The 24,856-nt window shown below is 46.7% G+C and overlaps 1 protein-coding gene and 1 long non-coding RNA gene across 6 annotated transcripts in view; one reads left to right on the forward strand and one right to left on the reverse strand.

Annotated features, from left to right (window-relative positions):
- LOC122837101 (transcription factor COE3-like) overlaps positions 1-24,856 on the reverse strand; it is a 78,109-nt gene that overhangs the window by 7,223 nt on the left and 46,030 nt on the right. For 3 of the 5 annotated variants that reach the window (XM_044127207.1, XM_044127209.1, XM_044127210.1), the window contains 8 exons: positions 20,479-20,560; positions 20,298-20,415; positions 19,254-19,387; positions 17,927-18,053; positions 10,938-11,026; positions 4,107-4,172; positions 3,476-3,650; positions 2,188-2,370 (listed from right to left, as the gene is read on the reverse strand). In XM_044127207.1, coding sequence (XP_043983142.1) covers positions 2,188-2,370; positions 3,476-3,650; positions 4,107-4,172; positions 10,938-11,026; positions 17,927-18,053; positions 19,254-19,387; positions 20,298-20,415; positions 20,479-20,560 — 974 coding nt within the window. The remainder of the gene's footprint in view (positions 1-2,187; positions 2,371-3,475; positions 3,651-4,106; positions 4,173-10,937; positions 11,027-17,926; positions 18,054-19,253; positions 19,388-20,297; positions 20,416-20,478; positions 20,561-24,856) is intronic. The other 2 variants (XM_044127208.1, XM_044127211.1) reach the window with 1 other exon arrangement.
- Positions 6,292-10,627, forward strand: LOC122837102. Its single transcript, XR_006371687.1, has 4 exons — positions 6,292-6,428; positions 6,736-6,918; positions 7,526-7,643; positions 8,449-10,627. It is a non-coding gene; the product is annotated as an uncharacterized LOC122837102 (long non-coding RNA).

Genomic DNA, 24,856 nt, shown 5'->3' on the forward strand with positions numbered 1-24,856 from the left:
TATTAAAACACCACAAACACACTATTAAAACACCACAAACACACTATTAAAACACCACAAACACACTATTAAAACACCACAAACACTATTAAAACACCACAAACACTATTAAAACACCACAAACACTATTAAAACACCACAAACACACTATTAAAACACCACAAACACACTATTAAAACACCACAAACACACTATTGAAACACCACAAACACACTATTAAAACACCACAAACACACTATTAAAACACCACAGACACACTATTGAAACACCACAAACACACTATTAAAACACCACAAACACACTATTAAAACACCACAAACACACTATTAAAACACCACAAACACACTATTAAAACACCACAAACACACTATTGAAACACCACAAACACACTATTAAAACACCACAAACACACTATTGAAACACCACAAACACACTATTAAAACACCACAAACACACTATTAAAACACCACAAACACACTATTAAAACACCACAAACACACTATTGAAACACCACAAACACACTATTAAAACACCACAAACACACTATTGAAACACCACAAACACACTATTAAAACACCACAAACACACTATTGAAACACCACAAACACACTATTAAAACACCACAAACACACTATTAAAACACCACAAACACACTATTAAAACACCACAGACACACTATTGAAACACCACAAACACACTATTAAAACACCACAAACACACTATTGAAACACCACAAACACACTATTGAAACACCACAAACACACTATTAAAACACCACAAACACACTATTAAAACACCACAAACACACTATTAAAACACCACAAACACACTATTAAAACACCACAAACACACTATTAAAACACCACAAACACACTATTGAAACACCACAAACACACTATTAAAACACCACAAACACACTATTGAAACACCACAAACACACTATTAAAACACCACAAACACACTATTAAAACACCACAAACACACTATTAAAACACCACAAACACACTATTGAAACACCACAAACACACTATTAAAACACCACAAACACACTATTAAAACACCACAAACACACTATTAAAACACCACAAACACACTATTAAAACACCACAAACACACTATTAAAACAGTGTGGACCCATCAGCCTCATCCTGCTCTAGATGTTCTCCATCCAGAACCCTGATCCAGAACCCGTCCTCGCCTGAGATGTTCTATGGTTTTCCCACAGCTAAATTATTCTCTATGGTTTTGAAGTATTTCTGCTGTATGTGAATCTTTATATGTTTTATAGCCCAGCCCTTACCAGCTGTGAAATAAAGTTAACTTTAACCTTTGCCCTCACTTTAATATTAGCATGCTAATGAAAGCTTTAGCATGATCAGGCTAGGACCTACAAATAATTATTTCAACTTCCAAAATGTTCCTTGAGTTAAAAGATTGAATAATTTATTCTAACATGTAAAGCAAAATTTAATAACATTTAGTGTGTTAAGATTAACATTAACATGCTAATGATAGTATTAGCATCCTAACGCCAAGACCTACAGCTAGTTATAATTTTAACTTCTTAACTTCTTTTGCTTTAAGGTGAAAATAACTAAACATACCATTAGCATGTTAAAGCTAAGAGACACAGCTAGTTATTAAGTATTAATTTTAAAAAGATACAGTTTAGGAAATCTGCCAAATATTGATTCTAAGATCTGGTTGACTGTATCCTACTGTTGCACTACTGATGCTAGCACAAGCAAATAGCAGCTAATGACAAAGATCTGAAGTCATTTCTTTCTTTAGTTCAGATCTGTACGTTTTCACAAGCGTAAGAGATTCAGTATCTGAAAACCAAACCTCTGATCAGAGACTTTGTGTTTACAGTGCAACTGACAGGTGCAACATGGACCTTCCTCTAAACTTTGGACCAATGAGTCTAAAGACTGAAGAGTACCTGAACCTTTCCTGAATGTCTGACTTCATGCCTAACTAAACCCACGTTCCCTCGCGACTTTCCCTAACCCCAACACTTCCAGGCCAACATTCCTTCACAGGAAACGTTCCAAACCAACGTTCCCAAACAGCACCAGTCCCACATAGTCGCTCCTCTCCCAGGGATGAAGAGTGAGGAAGTCGATCTCTGCTTCTCATCAATGCACATCTCTGCTGGTTGAAGGTTTGATTCCGGCGTTGACTCACTTGCGTAAGCAGAGTTGGCGGTGGATCCGTTGAGGAATCCGGGGGAGCCGGGAACGCCCAGGTTGGTCATGGCGGCGCCGTATCCGTTCATGGAGGACGTGATGGTGTTGTAGTTGGACTGCTGCGGCGTGGAGCTCGGCACGTAGCCGCGCGGCGACACGCTGTTGGAGTTACGGGAATAACCTGAAGAAGGAGAAACGGGAAGCTTGTTCAGACACGCCCTGGGGAACGCCATCACAAAAACAAAGTATTCACAACCTGTCGTACCCTGCTGCTGTTTCTGATCATCAAACATGAGACAAAGCTTAAATAAATAAAACTGTTTCTCAGTTATGATTTCATTTATTAATGCCGCCTCTGGAGACCAGAGCCTGAACTTTGTACCTACAGTCAGACATGGTGGAGGCAGCATCATGGTCTGGGATGCTTCAGGACCACTTGGAATCAAGGATTCTACTCCTGGATGTGTAAAGGTTCAGCTGCAAGTCCTCTGGATGCTCAGGAACTATTAATGTTTTGGTGTGGCCTAGTCAAAGTCTGGATTTGCATCTGATTGAGATGCTGCAGCATCCATCCAGTGTTATTTTCACTCTGGAGAAGTCAGGTGTTTTTGAGGGGGTGAATAATTTTCCAGGTGCAGCGTTCTGCTGGTAGAGACGGGAATGAAATATTTTCTTTCCTCCATGTTGGAACTTCCTGCTGTGACATCACTGCTCCCCCCTCCCTGACCTCTGACCCTGCCGGCCTCTGGGATTCCCATCAGCTGATGGGAAACATGTGTCTGTTGGTAAGAGAGTTTGGATGGCGTGGGAAGCAGATCCACTTCCTGAATCAGAAACATGTGTTTGCTGCTTCCTGCTGCTCCGATTCCAACAGAACCGACCGGACCGCAGAGCAAAGTCAATATCTGGAGTTTTACTTTCTGATCTGCTTCCTGCTTGTTTCCAGTTGAGTTCTGGTTCTGATCCGGACTGTCTGCAGCTGACCTCCAGGTATTTTCCTGGTTGTTTCTGGAGCAGCTGGGTTCTGATTCTGGTTCCGGGTCAGACTCTGATCCAGGAAGTGGATGTGAGATGCTGACGAATTTTACCCGGCCGGCTGGCTGGAAAGATTTCATTAAGCAGCAATCAGAGGCTGCAGCTCCTCGCCGTGAGGTTTCCCATCACCTCATCGCTGAGCTGCTGGAGGGGAGAAGCAGAAGGAGGCTCACCCCGGTCGGACGAGAGGGAGGAAACGCGGGGCGGCTCACCCTGGTCGGACAAGAGGGAGGAAACGCGGGGTGGCTCACCCTGGTCGGCCTGCGTCGCCTCTCCGATGTTGACGGCCAGCTGGCTGCTGAAGGAGTTGACGCCCATCATGCCGGAGTGAGCGGCGGAGCCGGCCAACGACGGCAGCTGGTTGTGGCCGCGCGGCACGCTGTAGAGCGCCTCGGTCAGGTCGGCGGCGCGCTTCAGGATGATCTCCTGCGGGGAGGGAGGACACGGGTCAGACTTGGACTAGGCCGTGGCCAGCCGGTTAGAGGATGCACAGAACCAAACGGCACAAAGCCTGACCCAGAAATAATCCAACAGCTTCTGATGACGGAGGTTTGAGGAGAGAGAAAATGAGACCAGGAGCCCTGATAGACATGATCACATGAATGGATGATCACATGAATGGATGATCACATGAATGGATGATCACATGAATGGATGATCACATGAATGGATGATCACATGAATGGATGATCACATGAATGGATGATCACATGAATGGATGGATGCATGGATACGGGTTGATCCGATGGGGCCGGTTCTGATGTTTAGGATGGACATTAGGCTGTTTTTAAAGTTTTCAGAACCAAACTGTGACTGGACCCAGAACTGATGATCAGAACCTGGGGTCGTGGGTCGGTTCGGTTCGGTCCGGGTTGGACTCACCTGGTTGTTGTGCGGCATGCCGTACAGCGCCTCCACCAGGTCAGCGGCCCGCTTCAGCAGAACCTCCTGAGAACGACAGAAAACCCGGATCAGAACATGGCCGCTCTGACGGGAGGACGGCGTTCATCTGGTCGCCATGGCAACGGATCAGCCGCAGCAAAAAGACAGGAGAAGAAGAAATTGGATTCATCCAAACAGAAAACAGAAAAACTCCCAAGAAAAGCCGAGCTGAGAAAAGGTCAAAGGTCAGAGAGGAGGAAAACACCTTGCTCTCCGGTACAGGTTCTGGTTCTGGCTGTCATCCAGAACAGAACCGGGTCACTTCCTGCAGGAAGAGCGTCTCCTGGGATCTTCCAGGGTTCTTCAGGTCAACAACCCGGTTCCGTCAGGTCCGGTTCCGTCAGATCCGGTTCCGTCAGATCCGGTTCCGTCAGATCCGGTTCCGTCAGATCCGGTTCCGTCAGGCCCGGTTGATTCTGCTCCTCCATCAGACCAATCAAACACTTTGATTCCCAGAGCAGAACAAAGTCTTCTTCATCGCAAACATTCCTCATCCTCACTGAACGTCTCCTCTTCCTCCTCCTCTTCCTCATCTTCTGGTCACCATCCATTCATCTTCATCATCTTCCTCCTCTTCCTCTTATTTCACTTTAACCTTTTTGTTTTCTCTCAGACTCAAACTAATCAACCTCTCAGATGAAACGCCGTCTCTGGATCTTACCCTGAGTGTGTGTGTGTGTTTGCCTGCGCGCGTGTGTGTGTGTGTGTGTGTGTTTGCCTGCGCGCGTGTGTGTGTGTGTTTCCTGTGGCTTCATTAATCTCCATTAGAAAACAGAAGTTAGTTAATGTCTCCTTCGCTCGGCTGCAGCAGCGGAGACGCCACGACTCAGCAGCTGTTGTGTAAAACACACACACACACACACACCTCAGGGTGTGTGTGTGTGTGTGTGTGTGTTTTCATTACACCCTGACAGACGCAGCATCCTTCTCCAGTTAATGACACCTCTGAGGCCTCCATGATGCTGCCATCACCAGCTCTCTGAATTCACCTGTCCAGGAGTTTCCAGGTGCTTCCAGGAGTTTCCAGGTGTGTCTGTATTCCACATTGATCAATAAATCCTGACCTGATCAGACGGACAGAATGTCTTTCACGTCTTTTTCCTCCATTTGTCTTTGAATGAACAGATTTTGTCTCTAAGTGACACTTTCAGTTTGTCCTGCTCTTGGATCAGCTGTTAGAGCTGCTGCTAGCTGCCACACACACACACACACACACACACACACACACACCCACACACACGCACACACACTCAGCTGGTCCGTGGTTTCAATTCGATCTGGCTCCTGATTGGTTAATTGGCTCATCAGAAAAGTGACGAGTTTTTCCATCAGTTAAATATTAATGAGTTTTTATTGTTTCTGTTTTATCACAAGTTGAACTTTAATGTTTCAGAATTCTTTCAACACTTTTTATAAAATGCTAATCTATTATTAGTGTTAATAAAATGTTTTAACAGAAATTATTTAATATTACATAATATGACTTAGTAATAATTATTTTTATTACCACAATTAATTAATAGTAATTATTATTAATTACTACAATTACTCATATGTTATATTAGTAATTGTTCTGTGTAATTGACAATTATTGAATAAACAGATGATTAAAACAAGAACAATAAAGTATAGTGTGAAAAATGTAAAAAGATTAGCAAAATCTAAATAATCCAAACAGTATAAATAATTATATTTATGTTTATATTAATATGTGGATAAATGGAAGTGGAACATTTCTCCCTAAAACACGAAGAAACTGAGAAAAATGAAGTAAAACTAAAATATGGTGACTTTATTTGAAGGGTTGTGCATAAGACTGACATAATAACAGTAATAAATCTTCATGAATATTTATTACTGTTGTCATAAAGTGTCATTCAGTAAATACACTTAATGCAAAGTTGATATTATTTAAAATGTCTTCTTAAATAATCATCATTTGTCATAAATATCTCAGTATTTTCGTGTATTATTACATGACTGTAATTATTTGTTAGTGTTAACTGTGACAGTCATGAGACCATTATAATTGTGACATTAATATTTTCCCTTACCAACTGCAACAGTTACAGGTGTCATTAAGTGTTATTACACTGTAAAAAGCTGTAATAACTCTTATCTCCAGTGAGAGGCAGCAGTGAACAAACAGGCGTTTAGTGTGTTGGTGAAGAAGAAATCTTTCATCTTGTTTGTCTCCCAGCTCAACTTATAACAGCCACAGTTGTTTCAGAAGAAGTCAAAGTGAAGCTTAATACATATGAGGTAAGTGTTTTATCAACTTTACATTTTCTTTGAGAAAATAACATTTACTATGTTCTCTTTCTTTATAATGTTAGCTATGACCAGTTCAAGCTAATGCTACCTTGCTGTAAGTTAATGTTAGCTAAACTTATTGAACTCCATTACTGTAACGTTAGCTCTTAATCTTAAACATATTTTAAAGGCAGGCGAATAGATTTTTCCCTCCAATTTTAATCTAACAAATTAAAAGCTAATATGTTAGTCAAAGTTATCCTTTATGTGTTTTATTTAGCAACTTGTCTGGTGTTTGTGTTGTTTGCTTTGGCAGCTTTATCCACATGAAGACCCATTTCAGCCTAAGGACACCTGGAGGGGAGAGGGCTGGACGAAGGCGGCTAACGAAGACGAGCTACAGGGGAGGAGGGTGATAATGAGGACCAGCCACCAGAGAAAGAAATCCCTGTTTGACCAAAGAGAAAGAAGCAGATGAAATATTCCCCAAGATAATTAGGTAAGTCATTTTGTGTTACTATTTTCTCCAGGTGAAGGGGGGGGGGGCAGGTAATCCATCCACCAGTTAACAAGTTATGTTTTAGACAACTAATTGTTGTCAAAAACTGATTAATCTATTATTTATTGATAGACTTTGAGCAAACATCCATAAACCAGAGTATCAGGTTGGAAATAATTTCAAATGTTCATTAACTGATAAGATCCATTCCTGAACCTAAAACTACATGAAATGATGCAACAGGCTGGATGAATTTCTGCCTAACAAACATTTGATCAGAATGATTTTGTTCAGCTCTAGTCATTATGCTACTGGTATTAATAATTGTATTTATAACAACCAGTCCAACATTCTGACAGTTTGCAGTGAGGGACATTTTTAGAATAGTATTTAAATAAATGCTGAATTAAGATCACATTGGTTTTTGAAGTGACCTCAGTGAATTGAGTCACTATGAGAATGTCCAGAAGAGACTCACCAAGTTTGAATTCATGAAAAGGTTTTCACCATGATTAACACTGACCACAACCAAAGCAAGAACAGCGATCATTTCTGATCATTTCTGATCATTTCTGATCATTTCTGAACATTTCTGGACACTTTGAAGATCTGCTTCCTGGAAACGAAGACAAGAAGAAGATCTCCTGTTACCAGAGCGATAGAGGAAGAGTGTAACCATCAGAGCAAAACCTGTCAGGACTGATGGAAGAACCAATTTTATTCAGGTGAAGAATAAATCATTCTGTTTTAGTTTTTGATCAGTATTTCAGAGTTACAATAAAGTGACCAGAAGTTAAACCGTTTGAAGAACAATTAATCCTTTGTTTTATTACAATGTATAAAAGTTTTGCTCTACAGCTGTGATGGTAGTTATTAGTAGTCTAGTGTGTAAATGAATGTTATTAAAGCTTTTTACAGTGTAATAACACTTAATGACACCTGAAACTATTCCAATGTGTAAGGGAAAATATTAATGCCACAATTATAATGGTCTCATGACTGTCACAGTTAAGACTAACAACAAATGACAGGATAATGTAATAATACACAAAAATACATTTAAATTTTGATAAATAATAGCTGTTATGACATATTTATAACAGACGATTCTTGGTTAATGTCAGGTTGTCATGAAGACATTTTAAATGATGTCATTATTTACTGGATGACATCACTCATAAATATTCTTGTTTGTGACTGTTGCTAAAGAGTTTGGTAAAATATTAAAACAAGCTACAACATGAAGAAAATAAGTCAGAAAAGTATTAAAGTCTTAAAATCCCTGCAGAGTTATTTATGTGGAACCCTGGAGAATCCTGAAAAACCCTGGAAATCCTTGAGAAACCTGGAAACCTGCAGACAACAGCTCTGATGATCCAGAGTCTCCAACCATCAGGAACGTTTTAGCTACAGGAAGTGGGATTAGTGTTTCCTGACTTCTGCCCTCTTCCTCCTGCTCCTCTTCCTCCTGCTCCTCTTCCTCCTGCTCCTCTTCCTCCTGCTCCTCTACCTCCTCTCTCTATTTTCCAGCTGTTTCTCAGGGTTTAATTACGGCCGGCTCTGAGCAGGAGCATCGTGACCCTGGAGGAGAAGCCATCAGACAGCGGCCCTAACAATGATAAATCACCCAGAGCCTCAGATAGAACCCCCCGGCCCCCCAGGAGGAGGAGGAAGAGGAGGAGGAAGAGGAGCAGTGATTCACAGGGAAACATTGAAATTCGTGTCATGAATCCGGCTCGGCTCGTTATTCCCCATGAAGAATGGAAATCTCCTCATTCATGGAGTTAATAATCCCGGATTGGACCGGTGCTGAGTGAGTCAGCATGGGGTCAAAGGTCAGAGCTAAAGCTGTGCACGCTATGCGCCAAACGGGTTTCGGCTTTGCTTCATCCAGATCCCTCTTCGCTCCGGATCTTTGCATCAATCAGATTTAAGCAGCACATGGATATTTCCCATGTTTGTAACAGATTTTAATGAGGAATATTTGTTCTGATTGTTGATAAAGACTGAAGTTCTGCTGGTACCGGCCGGTCCGACAGGAGACTGACTGACCTCTGACCTTACTCCTGGATCAGCTCTTTAATTTGTTTCTTCTGGTTGGAAATGCTCCCACTATAGTCTTCATTATCGCCGTGTCGGTAATAGCTAGCATGCCAACAGCTAACAAACTGCTAACAGCTAGCATGCTAACAGCTAGCATGCTAAGAGCTAACCACACGTTTTTTAAAATGTTTAAATAATTCAGGATTTATTCAGCACCTAAAGTGTTTTATAATCAGTCAATTAGTAATAAGTTGGTATGATCTAATTTTAAACTAATATATTTTTCTCTTATTAAAACAATTTGGATTAACTAGCTTAAAGTTAGCATCGCTGTTTTCCATAATGCCAGGAAATAAAGACAGTAAATAGTGAGATATTATCACTTTATGTTTTATTTACAAAATATTTGGTGCAAATTCATCTGAATAAGAGCTACTTTGGCCTCATTTCCATATTCTGAACTATTGGTCGTTATTTCCAGATAATTAGATTTAGTTTGCTTAATAATTGCGTTCTGTGTTTATGAAGCGGTTCTGAGGAAAGCAGAGCTGTTGTCGCTCTGATTGTTCCCAGATTCAGTTTAACTCGTTTCCCTGCAGCCGAAGCCAACAGCGAATCAATCTGTCCTCACATCTCTCTCCATCTTCCTCCCTGCGTGGCGGAGTGGCAGCTGCAGGTGAAAACTAAAGAGAAGTGACAGCTCCAGTTAACCCGCCGCCGCCGCCGACATGGCGCTTTGTCAGCTCACGGCGGCTCTCCTCCCCCCGCCGGGCTTCCGACCCGCGGAGCGTCTGGGAGCCAGGCGATCCCAGGGCTTATTGAGTTTTCTTCTGAATAAATAAATATTTAAAGGGAGCAGAACAGGCTGTAAATCAGGCCGCCGCAGAGGCCAGACGATGTGCGCTCACTATTAGTATCAATTTACAAATAAACTGCTTTTTTAGGGACTGGATCTCCGATGTCAGATTTTGATAAATGGTTTCAATTTAGAAGCTGCTTTGGAGTGTCAGAGTCCATCTGAGGCAGCGGCTGCCGCCGCCTGCCGGCATCTGCCTCAGTTAGCTTCAGCGAGGAGGCGGCAGCGCCACCACCTTCCTGGAAACACTGCGCTAACCTCTCTGCTAAAAGGACGCTAACCTCTCCGCTAACACATTGCTAACCTATCTGCTAGCGCAGAGCTAACCGCTCCGCTAAACGGATGCTAATCTGTCCGTTAACAAGGTGGAAAAAAGAGCAGAAACTAGATGAATGTAAATGTATCTCTTTCATATCGGCCCAGTTTTATGAACAAATGAAAAGTGCCAGATGTCGACCGGCGCCGACGTCCAACTGCAGTTTTTCCCATCATTCCAGGCCTCCTGCTTTAATTAACAATTTGAACGACTGTCTTTCTTCTGTTCTGTATTTTTTATATTTGTGTGGAACTATAAAGATTTTCTACAAAGTTTTCAAGGCATATTTTTATTTTATTTGATGTTGTCATCCTCCCAAAACCTCCAGCAGTTTCTTTCTGGACCCAAAACCCAAACCGATCAGCTAAGTGATGCGTTTACAGGCTGCAGTATTTTTCAGCTTTTAATGTTTGAACGCACCAATCAAGCAGCTGGAAATGTTCAAATTGGAATAAAAATATGGAAAAAACTGATTTAATGTATTTAAGTTATTATAAATGCATAATTATATACTAAATATTATTGGAGACTTAAATAAATGCGTTTAAAATATTTTAAATGAACTTGTCAAATTTTTTATTTTACATTTTATTTTGTAGCATGTTTTTCAGAACATCTGGACCTCCCTGATGAGACGGATCAGAACCCGACTCGGTCAGCACCGAGTCGGACCAGCAGAACCGGACCATGGAGCTTTGAACAAGCAGAACTGAGACAGAACCCACTCAGCCGGTTCATAGGCGTCGGACTGACAGGCATGGGTCTGACTGCAGTCTGACTTTTGACCTGTGGTGCTGCACTGACCTTGGGTAACCTCTCGGGGTCTCCGGGGTGACGGGGGATGACCTTCTGTAACCTCTGGAAGCCGTAGTCGATGGTGGGCTCGTTGAGCGCTGCGGGTCAGACGAAGAGACGGGACGGCGGTTAGAGCCCAACAGAACCAGAACCAGAACCGTCCCGTTTTGATATACTTTGTTGTTTGTCAGATTTAGAACATTCACCCACCTATCCTATTTAGATCTAGAGAACGATATAGAGAACAATCTAGAGAACAATCTAGAGGACGATCTAAAGGACGATCTAGAGAACGATCTAGAGGACGATCTAAAGGACGATCTAGAGAACGATATAGAAGACAATCTAGAGAATGATATAGAGAACAATCTAGAGAACAATCTAAAGGACGATCTAGAGAACGATCTAGAGAACGATCTAGAGGACGATCTAAAGGACAATCTAGAGAACGATCTAGAGAACAATCTAGAGAACAATCTAAAGGACGATCTAGAGAACGATCTAGAGAACGATCTAGAGGACGATCTAAAGGACAATCTAGAGAACGATCTAGAGCACATATGTCAGAGTCAAGGCCCGCGGGCCACATCCGGCCCGCGAGAAGATTTTCTACGGCCCCTGGGATGATCTTGATTTATTATTAGAACCGGCCCGCAGCAAGCCGGCACCCCGTCTGAAAAAATGCGAGATGCACCACCCCCCCGTCCGCAGGAAATTTACGAAGGCTTGGGCCGGTCCGCTGCACTAGACTATATGCGTCATTTAAAAAAATCTCAATGAACATTCGATCAGTCCGGCCCTCGGCTTGTAGCTAAATTTTTTATTTGGCCCTCCGTCCATTTGACTTTGACACCCCTGATCTAGAGAACAATCTAGAGAAGGATCTAAAGGACGATCTAGAGAACGATCTAGAGAACAATCTAGAGGACGATGTGCAGAACCCTTCAGGAACCCGGCGGTCCTCTTGCTGGTCTTTCCTAGCAGATTTGCTGATGGTTCAAGATTGGCCCCATTCCGCCTTAATTCAGTCCAAACCGTGTTTTCTGTCCTTCCTCTCATTCAGCTCTGCGAACAATCAGCCGTCCTGCTGCAGCAGCGAGTGGAGCGGCAGAAACTCCCGGAAATGAGTTCAGGGAGACACTTCTCCATAATCAAGCCCATTAATCATAAAAGGCTGTCAAATTTGACTTTGGGGACAATTTGTCAGGCGATCCTGCCCCCTCGGCTCTGTGGCTGCTGCCTCTTGTATCCTGTAAGGATGATTGACACCTGAACTGCTGCTGAGGAGAATAGCTACTTTGTGCTAATATGCATAACCGCCACTTTCATGAATAAGAATAAGGCAGCCGTCCGCAGCTCAGAGGGGTCTCCTTCAAAGGCTGCGCCGCCGTTTGTCGCCGCCGCTCCGAATAGATGTTATTACCATTATAACAATATTTGTTTTCTTTTCCGGGAATGGGATCGCGGCGAGCTGCTAAATCAAATTTGTCGGAGCAGGTTTGGAGCGGCGGTGGAAGAGAAAAAGGGCTTTCAGGCTGAGGTAGGGATGATGATGTGTGAGGGGTGACAGAGCGCTGAGGGACGCGGCCCTCGCCGCCAACTTCCTGCTGCGCCCGCCTCCCAGACAGGAAACAGAGAATCTATTACCTCCTCACGCCATGCGGCGCTCGGGATCCCAGAGAGACTTTTTGGAGGGAGGAGCAGCCAAGATGAACAGCGATAACAATCAGCTGAACATCAGAACCTCTGAAGCGAGTAGCTGCGGTCCAGTCAAAGTCCCACTTACAAGTGGTGCGTTTGATGAACCTCAGAACATTTTTTTCTGCTCCTCTCCCAAAGGCTTGACCTTTAACCCCGCTCTTCCCGTTGGTGATTCACCCAAGAGTCCTAAGGCAGTGAAGCTCGGCTGGAAACTTTAAAGCATTCTCCAATTCTCAGGTCTAGACTTTGACTAGGTCACTGTAAACCATTAATCAGCTCTGATCTGATGGCTGGACATTCAGGATGGAAGCTGAACTTTGACCCCAGCCTCGGATCTTCTGCAGGTTTTCTTTCTTTTCTCATCACCATGACGACCGTCCTTAAAGATCACGAAGAACACGTGTTCTCTGCAGAACCTCAGAACACTCGCAGGCCAACCCACCGCTGGTTCCCGGTCCTCCTCAGGGACCTCGGTCCTGAGGGTTAGGGTTAGGACATGTCTGTTGGACTGAGGCCGTGTGAATATTTATGCTCCCGTCTTCGAGCCAAAAATTCACGGCGACGTTCCGACTCTTCCTGGAGGAATGTCAGGACAAAGATTCAGAGATGCGTCAGCCCCCGGCTGACAGAAACAAGCCTCTTCATTAAAATTTGGCCGACCTTTGACCTCACACTCCATTGGCCGCTTTCAGAGCCGCGCTTCTGCCTCCCCCCAACAGGCGGTAACTGGAGAGCGACCTCGGCCCCCCGGCCGACCCCTCACATTACAGCGCCATATGAAGACAGATTGCCTGATTTAGTGTAAACATATGCTGCAATTCCAGGCATCAGTGCCACTTTCTCCCAGGTAATTCCTATTGATTTTCCTCTGCTGCTGAGCGAGCGGCGACGCGGCGGCCGTCGCTCGGCTCCGGCTGATTCCTCCCATATTTAATCAAGTGTTTATGGTCCTCTCGGCTTTCTGCTCTCCGCTGGCTGGGGGATCAAATGGTTGGTCGGCGTCCTGCTGATGGGCTCGCTCACTGATTAGGCAGCTAAGAGAGCGAGGAGAGGAAGAGGAGCGGAGCGCGGAGGCGGGCGCCGTGTTAAACTAATTTAGCGATGCTAGATTTGCAGCTTCAGAGGAGACGAGGCTGAGCGTCGGCACAGAAACTTCTGCATTCTGACGGAGGAGCTCCAAATAAAACCAGTTGAACCAGGACGAAAACTGCTTCAGGAGTAAACATGCTGGTCAAGTCTAGATTCAGCCTCTGGAACATCTCAGGAGGTTCCTCTTCATCCTCTCTGTGTTTATCCATCGTTCTTCTCTCTGATCCTCCACCCAGGAGACGGACCGGGCTGCCGTTACCGCTGCATTTCCACGGAGACGACACGTTAGTGGCAGGAACACTCAGCCAGACGCTGCGTGGCTTCCTGCTGTATTGCTCTGATCATCCTGGACGGCGTGCCGCCAGCCGGCCCCGTGATTGATGCGGGTCAGCGCCGCCTCACAGCCCAACGCCACTGATGATGGGGGCAACATGCCTATTTGTTTTCAAGTGGCCACAAGGCATCGACAGAGATCTGATCTGCAGCTTCATTCCTCCATCCATCAGTTAATCATTCAGGCGCCGTAGCAACAAAGGGCCGACCAGTCTGGCCTCCTTAACCCCAAACATCCCAGCAGCAGGATCTGCCCGTCTTTTGGACTATTTTGGTTCCTCATCTCATCCAGCGTTTCCTCATCCAGACGAGGAAACGCCGCAGGTCAGCGCTGACAAGTGGACAGGCCGTCTCTGATCACCTCCCATTGCGTCCTCCAATGAGGCCAACTTGCTAAGTTTGTTCTCACTCTTCCCACCTGAGAACCTCAGTGCTTCAGGTAACCTTCTCACTCCCTTCCCGCTTATTCCCTGAAGAGTCTTCTCTGAGCTCTGTGGTTGGACAACGTCAATCTGCCAATCAGCCAATAATAACCTGTGCCTAGAAGAAATAGGCCTCCCACCTGAACAGTTGTTATTTTCAGGAACAGCAGCTAAAAATGCCCCGCAGAAACGACTAATTACTCACCGTTAGTTCCACAAGTCCCTGAAGTGGACTTCTTTGAAATGTGTCTCTGCTGAAAGGACATGAAGTCCCTGACAGACAGCTCAACTGTAAAAAGCCCCAACTCAAAGACCAGGAAACGGCTCTGAGCTGGACAGGTGATTTCTGCCTGTCATGGCGGACTCCATCTTCCACCTTACAAGACATTGTCGCTACCATGGCAACCTGAGATGAGTCTGGATCAGAAGCTGTTCCCAAAAACCAAAAAATATAAAGTGTTGAGATTGAACAGCAACTAAAACTGACTTAAGGTTTATTTTCCAGAAAGACAGAGCACCAAATCTGCAGATCAATGCCAAAACTACAGGGTTCCCAAAACTACAGGGTTCCCAAAACTACAGGGTTCCCAAACCTGGTAGTTTCCCTTCAGATGTAGGAAACCAAGCAGCTCTGAAGACCTTGCCGGTTTTCCAGGCCTTTGCCGGTTTTCCAGGCCTTTGCCGGTTTTCCAGGCCTTCCAGATGTTCTTCACTGTCTTTACTGTGGTTCTGGGTTCTGGATCGTCCCGATCTCATCATCTTCATCTTTCACTGCGTTCTTCACCTTCTAGCAAGAAGCCAGTTGGGATTTCCAGTCAACTCAGTCCAGGGAAACATCTCCGTTTAATAAAGGAAGTCGTGTTGTGAGTAAACAGGAAGTGAGGATGAATTTTAGGAGTATTCATCTCCATTTTGATTGTGGCGATGGATTTATGGTGTCGTCTGTTATTCAGGTCATCTAAGAGGTTCTGTGCGACCCGTCAGTCACGGATGGCGGTTGATTTGAGTTTGGTGACGCCTCTGGAGCTGAGTTGCTGCTCAGGTGAGAAACTTCCCTTAAACATCTGCTGCTGGTATTTTTAGTTCCTCAGACAGACGGGAGCTTTCAACACAACGCCCCGGGAGGACGGAGGTGATTCCGACTCAGAGGAAACCGCTTGGTGCTGCTAACACCTTCTGGAAAGATAAACTGTTATTTCCTGACAAATAGAAGATGAAGAAGAAATAATTTTATATTTTAATTGAACTGAAGCATCTGGAGTGCCGCCAGCTTCATGTTTCCATCGGAAACCCTAACCCTTGATCCAGTCGGATTAGATCTGATCCAAAGCCGATGGTTAGATGGGGATGAAGCGGTCCTAATGCTCGCTGTGGATGGTTCTGATGGAGCGTCGTTCACATTCTGCCTCCAATACGGTGAGGAGCGGGTCGGCTGCCGAGCCGCAGCAGCTTCGACATAATTACCTCCATGTGTTACTCTGACACTAATGAAACAATAAAAATTCACGAGTCAATCAGAGACGCTGCTGCAGATCAGAGAGGAGCGCTTCATCCACACATCTGGACCAGAACCGGCAGATTATCTGACGCTCCATTCAGTTACGGAGAGGAACTGCAGCAAACGCCAGGGGAACTTTCTACATCAACCGGAAAACAACGAGCGCTTTACTTTGAAGGGCTGCTAATCTCAGCGAACCTCCAGGAATCAAGAGGGCCGCTCTGGAAAAGGTCCGATAAGCACAGCATGCCAGAGTTCCTGCAGAACCGGGCCTGAAACACAAACCAATACAGACTGACAGGCTCAGACACAGATTCAACACCAGACCCATCAGAACCAGCAGAATGTTTACTGATCTGGAACCAGAAACTCTGGCCAACTGGTCTGGTACCAGACCCACTCAGTCAGGTCCGGTTTGGCTTTAGTTGGGGCCACAAATCTTTTTCTCAGACAATCAAACCTGAAACCTGACCTCCTCTTCCTGTTGTCTGACTTCATCATCTCAGTTTTCTCTCCTCCTGGGTCTCCTAGATTCAGAACCTCAGGTGCAGCTGAGGAAGAGTGAGGAAGAGGAGGAACTGTGGTGACGAAAAGCTGAAATAATGAGGGAGCAGGGAGGGGTTGACTTTCCTGGGAAAACCCAGCTGTCTGGAAATCAGTGGCCAAACGCTGAAATAATTCAGCACACATCAGTCCCTCCACGTGTACAACCCCCGTAATACACCGTTATGCTCCGTAATACACCGTAATACACCGTAGTGCTCCGTGATAAACTACCCTAACCCTGCAGCACTACAGTAAACAGCAGAAGTGTCCGACATGGAAACATCTTCATTTATTGATTCCTGAATCTGTTCCATTATCGATCCTTCGCCGTTCCTTAGCAACAACCCTCTGGTTGATCAGCTGTCGGTAAACGGATCCAAACGGATCCAAACGGCTCCGAGACCCAGCCACAAGAGAGGAAGAGCGTTTCTGCCTGGGAACGTGGTCGGAACGGTGGAGATGTGTAAATGAAGAGCAGAAAGCTGCAGGAGGAATCCGTTTATCTCCTGCTCTGCTACAGGCTCCTTGTCATTCCTCGCAGCGCTTCTTGCCTTCGGCCAGATTCTCAGAGCGGAGCTGCCGGATCAAATCCTCAAGCTGCTCTAAGCCACAGGGAGCAAGACAGGCGGGAATGTGGGAAACCCTCTGATAGAAACGCTCCGACTCGACCCGGAGTTCCGACCCCAATGCTCTGACCCGAGGCTCCAATCCGACGGTCCAACCCGACGTTCCGATCACCATGGAAAGTCTGGTCCACCCTGAATGACTCGTCTCCTGCATGACGAGAGGTGAACGTCGTGCTGGACCCCCTGCCGGTTCCTGAGGAGCAGAACCGCCTCTCTATCTGGGTTGGGATCTCAGATTAGAATTGCAAAAGCAGTCGGCCATTGTCGGCGTCCGCGGCAGCTGGAAGACGATAAACGGTGTTTAACAGACAGCCGAACACGCCGGGCTCCTTCAGCGCCCGACGCCATGACATTTACTTATCGCTCGCCGCCGCCCTCATCTGACCTTTCTGCTGCTTTGAATGACATCTGGATATTCTGAGGAATAATCGCAGGCAGTAAACGCTTCGATGGCGAGCGAGATACGGTGCACAATGAGTCTGAAGGGCGAGAGGAGCGAGAGGGGTTGGGGGGCTCTAGGGAAGCCCGGAGCGTCGGTCCGGTTCCAGCTAGAGAACCAGAACCTTCCTGTCGCCAAGAGAACCAGAGGAGAACCAGAGAGAAGAACCTTCTCTTCATGACATCACTGCAGTTTTGTTCCTGATTGCAGTTAGAGAGCATCAGGCTTCTCCTATAGAGAGTGGACCAGAACCAAGTGGACCAGAACCGGGCTGCAGATAAACCTGGAGCCATGAAGAGGAAGCAGACAGATGAAGAAGGTTATTCGTCACCATGGAGACTCACCGGTGTAGACGAAACGACCCGGCGCTCCTTTGCAGAACTGTTTGGACTTATAGGACAGCGTGACCTCCACGACCCCGGGGATGTGCCGGGGCGGAGTCTGGACCCGGATGGCGTGGGGCGTGATGAGCTGCATGGAGAACCGAGGAGAAGCAGGTCATCATCATCATCACTTTCATCATCATCATTATCAGCCCAAGCCGGTTCTGGAGTCAGAACCAACCCAACCCTGTAGAACCTCACAGAACTCTTCTTCTGCCCCTAAAACTTTCTGAGGTTCTGCAGGGTTGGGATTAGTTCTAGAACCCCTCCAGGTCTGCTGAAATCAGAACCACCAGCCGATCTGTTCCGCTCAATGAGTTCTCATGTAGAATCGCGTAACCGGATCATCAGCAGAACTCTGGACAACTGGACTGAACCTTGATGGTTCTGGTGAGTTGGACCAGCGACATGTCTAGATGCTGCTGGATGCCAGATGGAGGTTCTGGACCGGTCCTGCAGAATGATGCAAGTTCTCTCCAATCTGAGTCGGTGCCGCTGATCAAAGCGTGTGATGATGATGATGATGATGATGATGATGATGATGATGATGACTTGAGCAGCGTTCTTAGTTGGTCCAAATCACTGAACTGGTTCTGGTTCTGATCTGGTAAACATCACATGATTTCACCAGCTGGGATTTAAATCCTGGAAAATGAAACAGAAAAATGTCCGGTTGGACGTTCCGGTTGGACGTTCCCTCCGGTTGGACGTTCCCTCCGGTTGGACGTTCCCTCCGGTTGGACGCTCCCTCCGGTTGGACGTTCCCTCCGGTTGGACGCTCCCTCCGGTTGGACGTTCCCTCCGGTTGGACGCTCCCTCCGGTTGGACGTTCCGGTTGGACGCTCCCTCCGGTTGGACGTTCCGGTTGGACGCTCCCTCCGGTTGGACGTTCCGGTTGGACGCTCCCTCCGGTTGGACGCTCCCTCCGGTTGGACGTTCCCTCCGGTTGGACGCTCCTCCGTTGACGCTTCCTCCGTTGGACGCCCCTCCGTTGACGCCCTCCGGTTGGACGCTCCCTCCGGTTGGACGCTCCCTCCGGTTGGACGCTCCCTCCGGTTGGACGCTCCCTCCGGTTGGACCCCCACTCAGCTAAAGGAAGACTAACTAACCCTCACTAACCTTAACTCTTTAATGGCTGCTGCTCAGTGAAAACCTAAAACAAGTTAAAGAGTTTCCAGAGGAACCCAGTCACTGAGCAGAATCAGAATGAGAACCAGCAGAACAAATCCGGAGCAGAGTTACAGAAAGACTCGACCGGACCAGAACCGGACATGGAAATGGCCCTGACCTCGCTCCAGACCAGCATGGTGCCGAAGACGACCTGCAGGCCGTCGAAGAAGTTGTCTCCGATGAGGATGACGGTGGCGCCGCCGGTGGTCCAGCCTTCGCTCGGACTGATGGCCTTGATGCACGGCGTGGCTGCTTGGAGACACACACACACACAATGGCAGTGTCACTATGTGACCTCTGACCCCTAAGCCTTACCCGCGCTGACCGACGGGTGGTCCAGACAGTCTCTTTATGGCGCAGGTCCAATCTATAGCTGCACGTTCAGAAAAACGCATTTTAATTCAGTTTCCTGCTACGAGGAAGCTGAGAGAGGTCAGAGGTCAGAGAAGATGAAGGGAGCCAAGCGACAAACGAATCAACATTTATAAGTAAGTTGCAACTCCGAGTTCAGCAACAAATCTGGATGAAAGCCGGAAAACCTCAACGGGCAAAACAAACGCTGCAGCTGCTGCAGCAGAGGCGGCGCATTCAGGGAGCCGCAGACAAAAGGACAAAAGGTCCTTTAAATCCTGGAAGATGGAGGGGAGAGAGACAGACTGGGGGGTGGGGGGGGGGGCACAGAGTGGGTGGGGGGGGGGCAGCAATTTGCTGGCAGTTTACCTCTGAGCTCTAGCAGACGGAGCTGCAGCAGATGTTGGAGCTTTATCGCCTCTGAAAACATCCCAGCCTGGAGACACCGAGGCCACGGGGCCCCTTCAGGACACTATGGGGGCAACGGGGCCCCTACAGGACACTATGGGGGCAACGGGGCCCCTTCAGGACACTATGGGGGCCACGGGGCCCCTACAGGACACTATGGGGGCAACGGGGCCCCTTCAGGACACTATGGGGGCAACGGGGCCCCTACAGGACACTATGGGGGCAACGGGGCCCCTTCAGGACACTATGGGGGCAACGGGGCCCCTACAGACCGCTACAAGGCTGAGGGGCCCCTATGGGGCCATGGGGCACGGACCACGGGGCCCCTACACTACACTGCAGGGCTGGGGGGCCCTACAGGACTCAGCCTGGTCGGATCTGCTGGTTCTGATGAAAGGCTTACCTTCGGACGGGTCCAGGCGCCGGGCGCGGCGGCCGTGTTTGGAGTTGTTGTGGACGAACATGTTGTCGGAGACGGCCAGGACATGTCCGTCCACGTTGACCGTCGTAGACACCACCACCTGGGGACAGGCAGGTTTAGGGGGCGGGGCTTAACGGACCCGACCAGAACACCTGGCGCTCACCTGGAACCGCCGCATGTCCCGAGGGTTCCCGGCGTTTTTCAGGCAGTTCTGGTTGCACTTCAGGAAGAACTTCAGGAAGAACCTGGAGGGAAACAACACAAGGTTTGGATCAATTCTGCATCGGTTCTGGTTCTGGTTTCATTATATTAGAACCTCCTCTGATGAACCGGGTCAGAACCGCCAAGGAGAGCAGCTGGTCTGAAACCTTAATCAAATTTTAATCCAAACTCTTTCTGCTGCTGAATTATTCAATAAATTCAGATATTTCGATTTTTTGATCTTCAGGTTTTCCATAAGTGTTTTTCTGTCCAGAGTTTTTCTCATCATTCATGGAGCTTCTTTAGGAATGTGAATGCTCACATTAGCGTTAGCTACTACATGTTAGCATACAGATGCTAATTTAGGCTAGCATAGCTTTGCTGAAAGGCTAACTGCTTTTAACCTCCAAAGTCACGTTGATAAAACAAAATGAAGTTTGATAAAGTAAGAATCTGCAGAAAACACCAAAAACTAGTGATATGAATAAAACCAAGACATGCACGATTCCAGCTACATCCAGAGGTCAAAGGTCAACAGGTGGGGTCACCTGAACCCCAGTCAAAGGAAGCCACTGACCCACAGAAAGAACATGCTAACGCCGGGCTGCTAGCTGATGTAGCTGTGTGTCAGATTTACAGTCGTACCAGAAACACGGGAATACAAAGGTTCCAGCTCAGGACTACTGTGTGCTTAGAAAAAGTAATTTAATCTGTTAAAACTTTTAAAATCTGTGTAGTTAATTGATCAAAATGCCAGATCTGGGTCAGAACCACAGTGGGAAGGGAACTGGCAGTCATTTACAAATTCACCTTCAGTGGTCTCCAATTTTAAACAAGTTACACAATTTATTTAAAATAGTTTACTATCCATTACAAACTATATTAATAAACATTTGTCTCTGCAGTAGGCGAGAAATAATATTGACATGTAATGAGGCAGAATACTGATGAAAACTGTTGCTTGATTGATAAAATAATATTAAAACTCACAACTGTTAACTTGAAGGTTGTGTTTATGAGGTTCTCCAGACTCTGCAGGGCCACATAAACCACTATGAAGGGCCACAGTTGGCCCCCAGGCCTTGGGTGTGACTCAGTTTGATAAAACATCATAGTTTAATAATAACACAGTGAATTTATCAACAAACTATGATTTTATGTTTGCTTTATTTTGACAGTCAGAATGTGACAGGAAGTGGCCACGCCCTTCTCTGCTGCTGATGGAGCTGCCGTGATGAAGATGGCCGCCTGATTTACGCCTGGCTGCAGAGGGGCCTGGATATGAGAGGTGGGGGAGGCAATAACAGCGCGGGGCGGAGGGTATCTGGATGGATGGCGGCCATAATGCCTCCGCCGTGTAATCTGTGCTCATCTGTCTCTTCCTGTTTAATCGCCACATTATGACCATAATAATCCAGTGTTACGACAGACATGTCACATTAACCAGGGGATAACCTCGGGAGGCTCCGCCCCCTGCAGCAAGGCATGCTGGGAAACCTGGAGGAGCAGGTTCTACACACGGAGCAAGAGAGCCGCAGGTCAGGAGGTCAGGTTTGCCTGCGACGGAGAGCTAATGGATTCACCAGCGACCTTCTCTGCTTATTGAAATGCTTTATGTACAGATGAACTATTCAACTGAAGAACTGTTTGAAGAACTGTTCGACTGAAGAACTGTTTGAAGAACTGTTCGACTGAAGAACTGTTTCGAAGAACTGTTCGACTGAAGAACTGTTTCGAAGAACTGTTCGACTGAAGAACTGTTTCGAAGAACTGTTCAACTGAAGAACTGTTTGAAGAACTGTTCGACTGAAGAACTGTTTGAAGAACTGTTCGACTGAAGAACTGTTTCGAAGAACTGTTCGACTGAAGAACTGTTTCGAAGAACTGTTCGACTGAAGAACTGTTTCGAAGAACTGTTCGACTGAAGAACTGTTTGAAGAACTGTTCGACTGAAGAACTGTTTGAAGAACTGTTCGACTGAAGAACTGTTTCGAAGAACTGTTCGACTGAAGAACTGTTTCGAAGAACTGTTCGACTGAAGAACTGTTTCGAAGAACTGTTCGACTGAAGAACTGTTTCGAAGAACTGTTCGACTGAAGAACTGTTTCGAAGAACTGTTCGACTGAAGAACTGTTCGGAGGCTCAGATTTATTGAACCATGATGAAAAATACGATGTTCCTGCAGAATCTCAGATAATATTTCATGATGGCGTCATAAAGCAGAAACGACTTTTGGTCGTCTAATGCTCGACTAAATAAAGAGCATTAGCCAGCTTTCCTGGTTTAACCTCTAGTGTGAACTGGTTTCACTGGTTTGGCTTCAACTGTTTGCCTCATCGCTGCAGCGTTTGCTCCCATCAAATCTTCCATCCATCCATTTTCCTCTGTTTATCCTGGTCGGGTCGTGGGGTCAGCAGCTTCAGAAGGGAGGCCCAGTCTTCCCTCTCCAGTTTCTTCTTCCAGCTCCTCCAGGAATCCCAAGGCGTTCCCAGGAATCCCAAGGCGTTCCCAGGCCAGCAGAGAGACATCGTCCCTCCAGCGTGTCCTGGGTTTCCCCTCCTCCTGGTGGGACATGAACTCCTCACCAGGGAGGCGTCCAGGAGGCATCCTGACCAGATGCTCCTCAACTGGACCCTTTCGACGTGAAGGAGCAGCGGCTCTACTCTGTGTCCCTCCTGGATGACTGAGCTTCTCTCTCTAAGGGAGAGCCCAGCCACCCTACAGAGAAAACCCATTTCGGCCGCTTGTATCCGCGATCTCGTTCTTTCAGTCATGACCCAAAGCTCGTGACCATAGATGAGGGTGGGAACGTAGATCGACCGGTAAATCGAGAGCTTCGCTTTTTGGCTCAGCTCTCTCTTCACTACGACGGACCGGTACAGCGCCCGCTTGACGGCAGACGCTGCACCAATCCACCTGTCGATCTCACCATCAAATGTTGTTTCCGATAATAACTGTAACTTTAGTAAACAAACTAAACTCTAGTCCGGACCAACTTCTCGTCACTTTACGGACTGAAGCCGTTTAAATCTCCGCAGCAGTGAATCTTGGTGCCGTTTCTCCTGATGTTACGTCAGGTTAACGTCATTATTTCAGGTCAGCACCGTGATTCATCTCCAGGCCAGCAGGTGGCGGCAATGACCCAGATGTGCTGCAGGCCCAACACTCTCCTGTGAGGAACGCCAGAGCTGACCACAGCTGGACTTTTACAGAGGATCCTGGGATGCGTTCAAGTTCAGTCGTTCATCTCAAAGCTCCTGATAATCTGATAAATCTCCCTTAATCTTCACCAGTCTGACCCGGGGCTCTGTGTCTCCCCACCTCTGAACTTTGATCCCAATGCAGATCAGAGCTCCTGCAAACGCTCTGAACGCAGATTTTCCTCCTTAATCTGCGTTCAGATTCAGGTGTTCTAGACCTGGCTGTGTTGCTGTGAGCCTCACTGAGAGAGAGTGTGTGTGTGTGTGTGTGTGTGTGTGTGTGTGTATCGACTGAAAGCTGATCTGCTGCTCTGAAGGCTCTAATGCCCTTTATGGCAGCGAACAGAATAACACGGTGCTCCATTCAGACGATGCCGAGTCCTTCAGAGAACTGGCACGGATCAATACGGATTGGATTAAAACGCAGCTGGAGACAGGGCCTCTCACACACACACACAGTAACATACACAGATTCACAGCAACCTGCTTCAGAACATCAGAACCGTGCAGCTGCTCGGGTTCAGTTGGAGCCAGATTCTCCTGGTGTGGTTCTGAACCGAGCCGTTGAAGGAGAGTGGATCCTGGGCTCCTGATTGGACAGATTGTGGAGCAACCCTGGCTGCATCGGCAGATCACCTAGATGGATCCTGGTCCAGTCCTGACGCGTGACCCGCTTCAGGTGTTACTGAAACCTTTGGGACACCCAAAACCCTGATGGACGACCCAAATGCTCCAACTGAACCGGAGCTGAACTGGAGTTTTCTTTTGCGTTGCTGCATTACCTGAGATCTTGTGTGATTTCATAGCTTCAGTGAGTCTTTAGGACAGCTAATGTTAGCAACAAGTTAGCTCCCAGAACGTTAGCTTCCAGCCGCTGTTAGCCCTCCAGCTTGTCGTCTCTTCAGTGGTTCCCCGGCCTTCAGCTCAGGCTCCTTTTCTCCCAGTCTGTGGAGAGTATTGGGGTTGCACTGCCCCAGTTTGGAACAAAGACTTCTGTTCAAATCCCAACAGTTCCTCCAGTGCAGCAGGAGGCGCTCTAGCCTGCAGCTTCTCTCTCTGAAGCTGACTGCAGTCTGCAGAGTGGAAAACAAGAAGTTCCGTGTTTATAACTGTAAATATGATCAGATTCAGTTCTTCTGC

Source organism: Gambusia affinis, linkage group LG09 (assembly GCF_019740435.1).
Source record: "Gambusia affinis linkage group LG09, SWU_Gaff_1.0, whole genome shotgun sequence".
NCBI lineage: Eukaryota > Metazoa > Chordata > Actinopteri > Cyprinodontiformes > Poeciliidae > Gambusia > Gambusia affinis.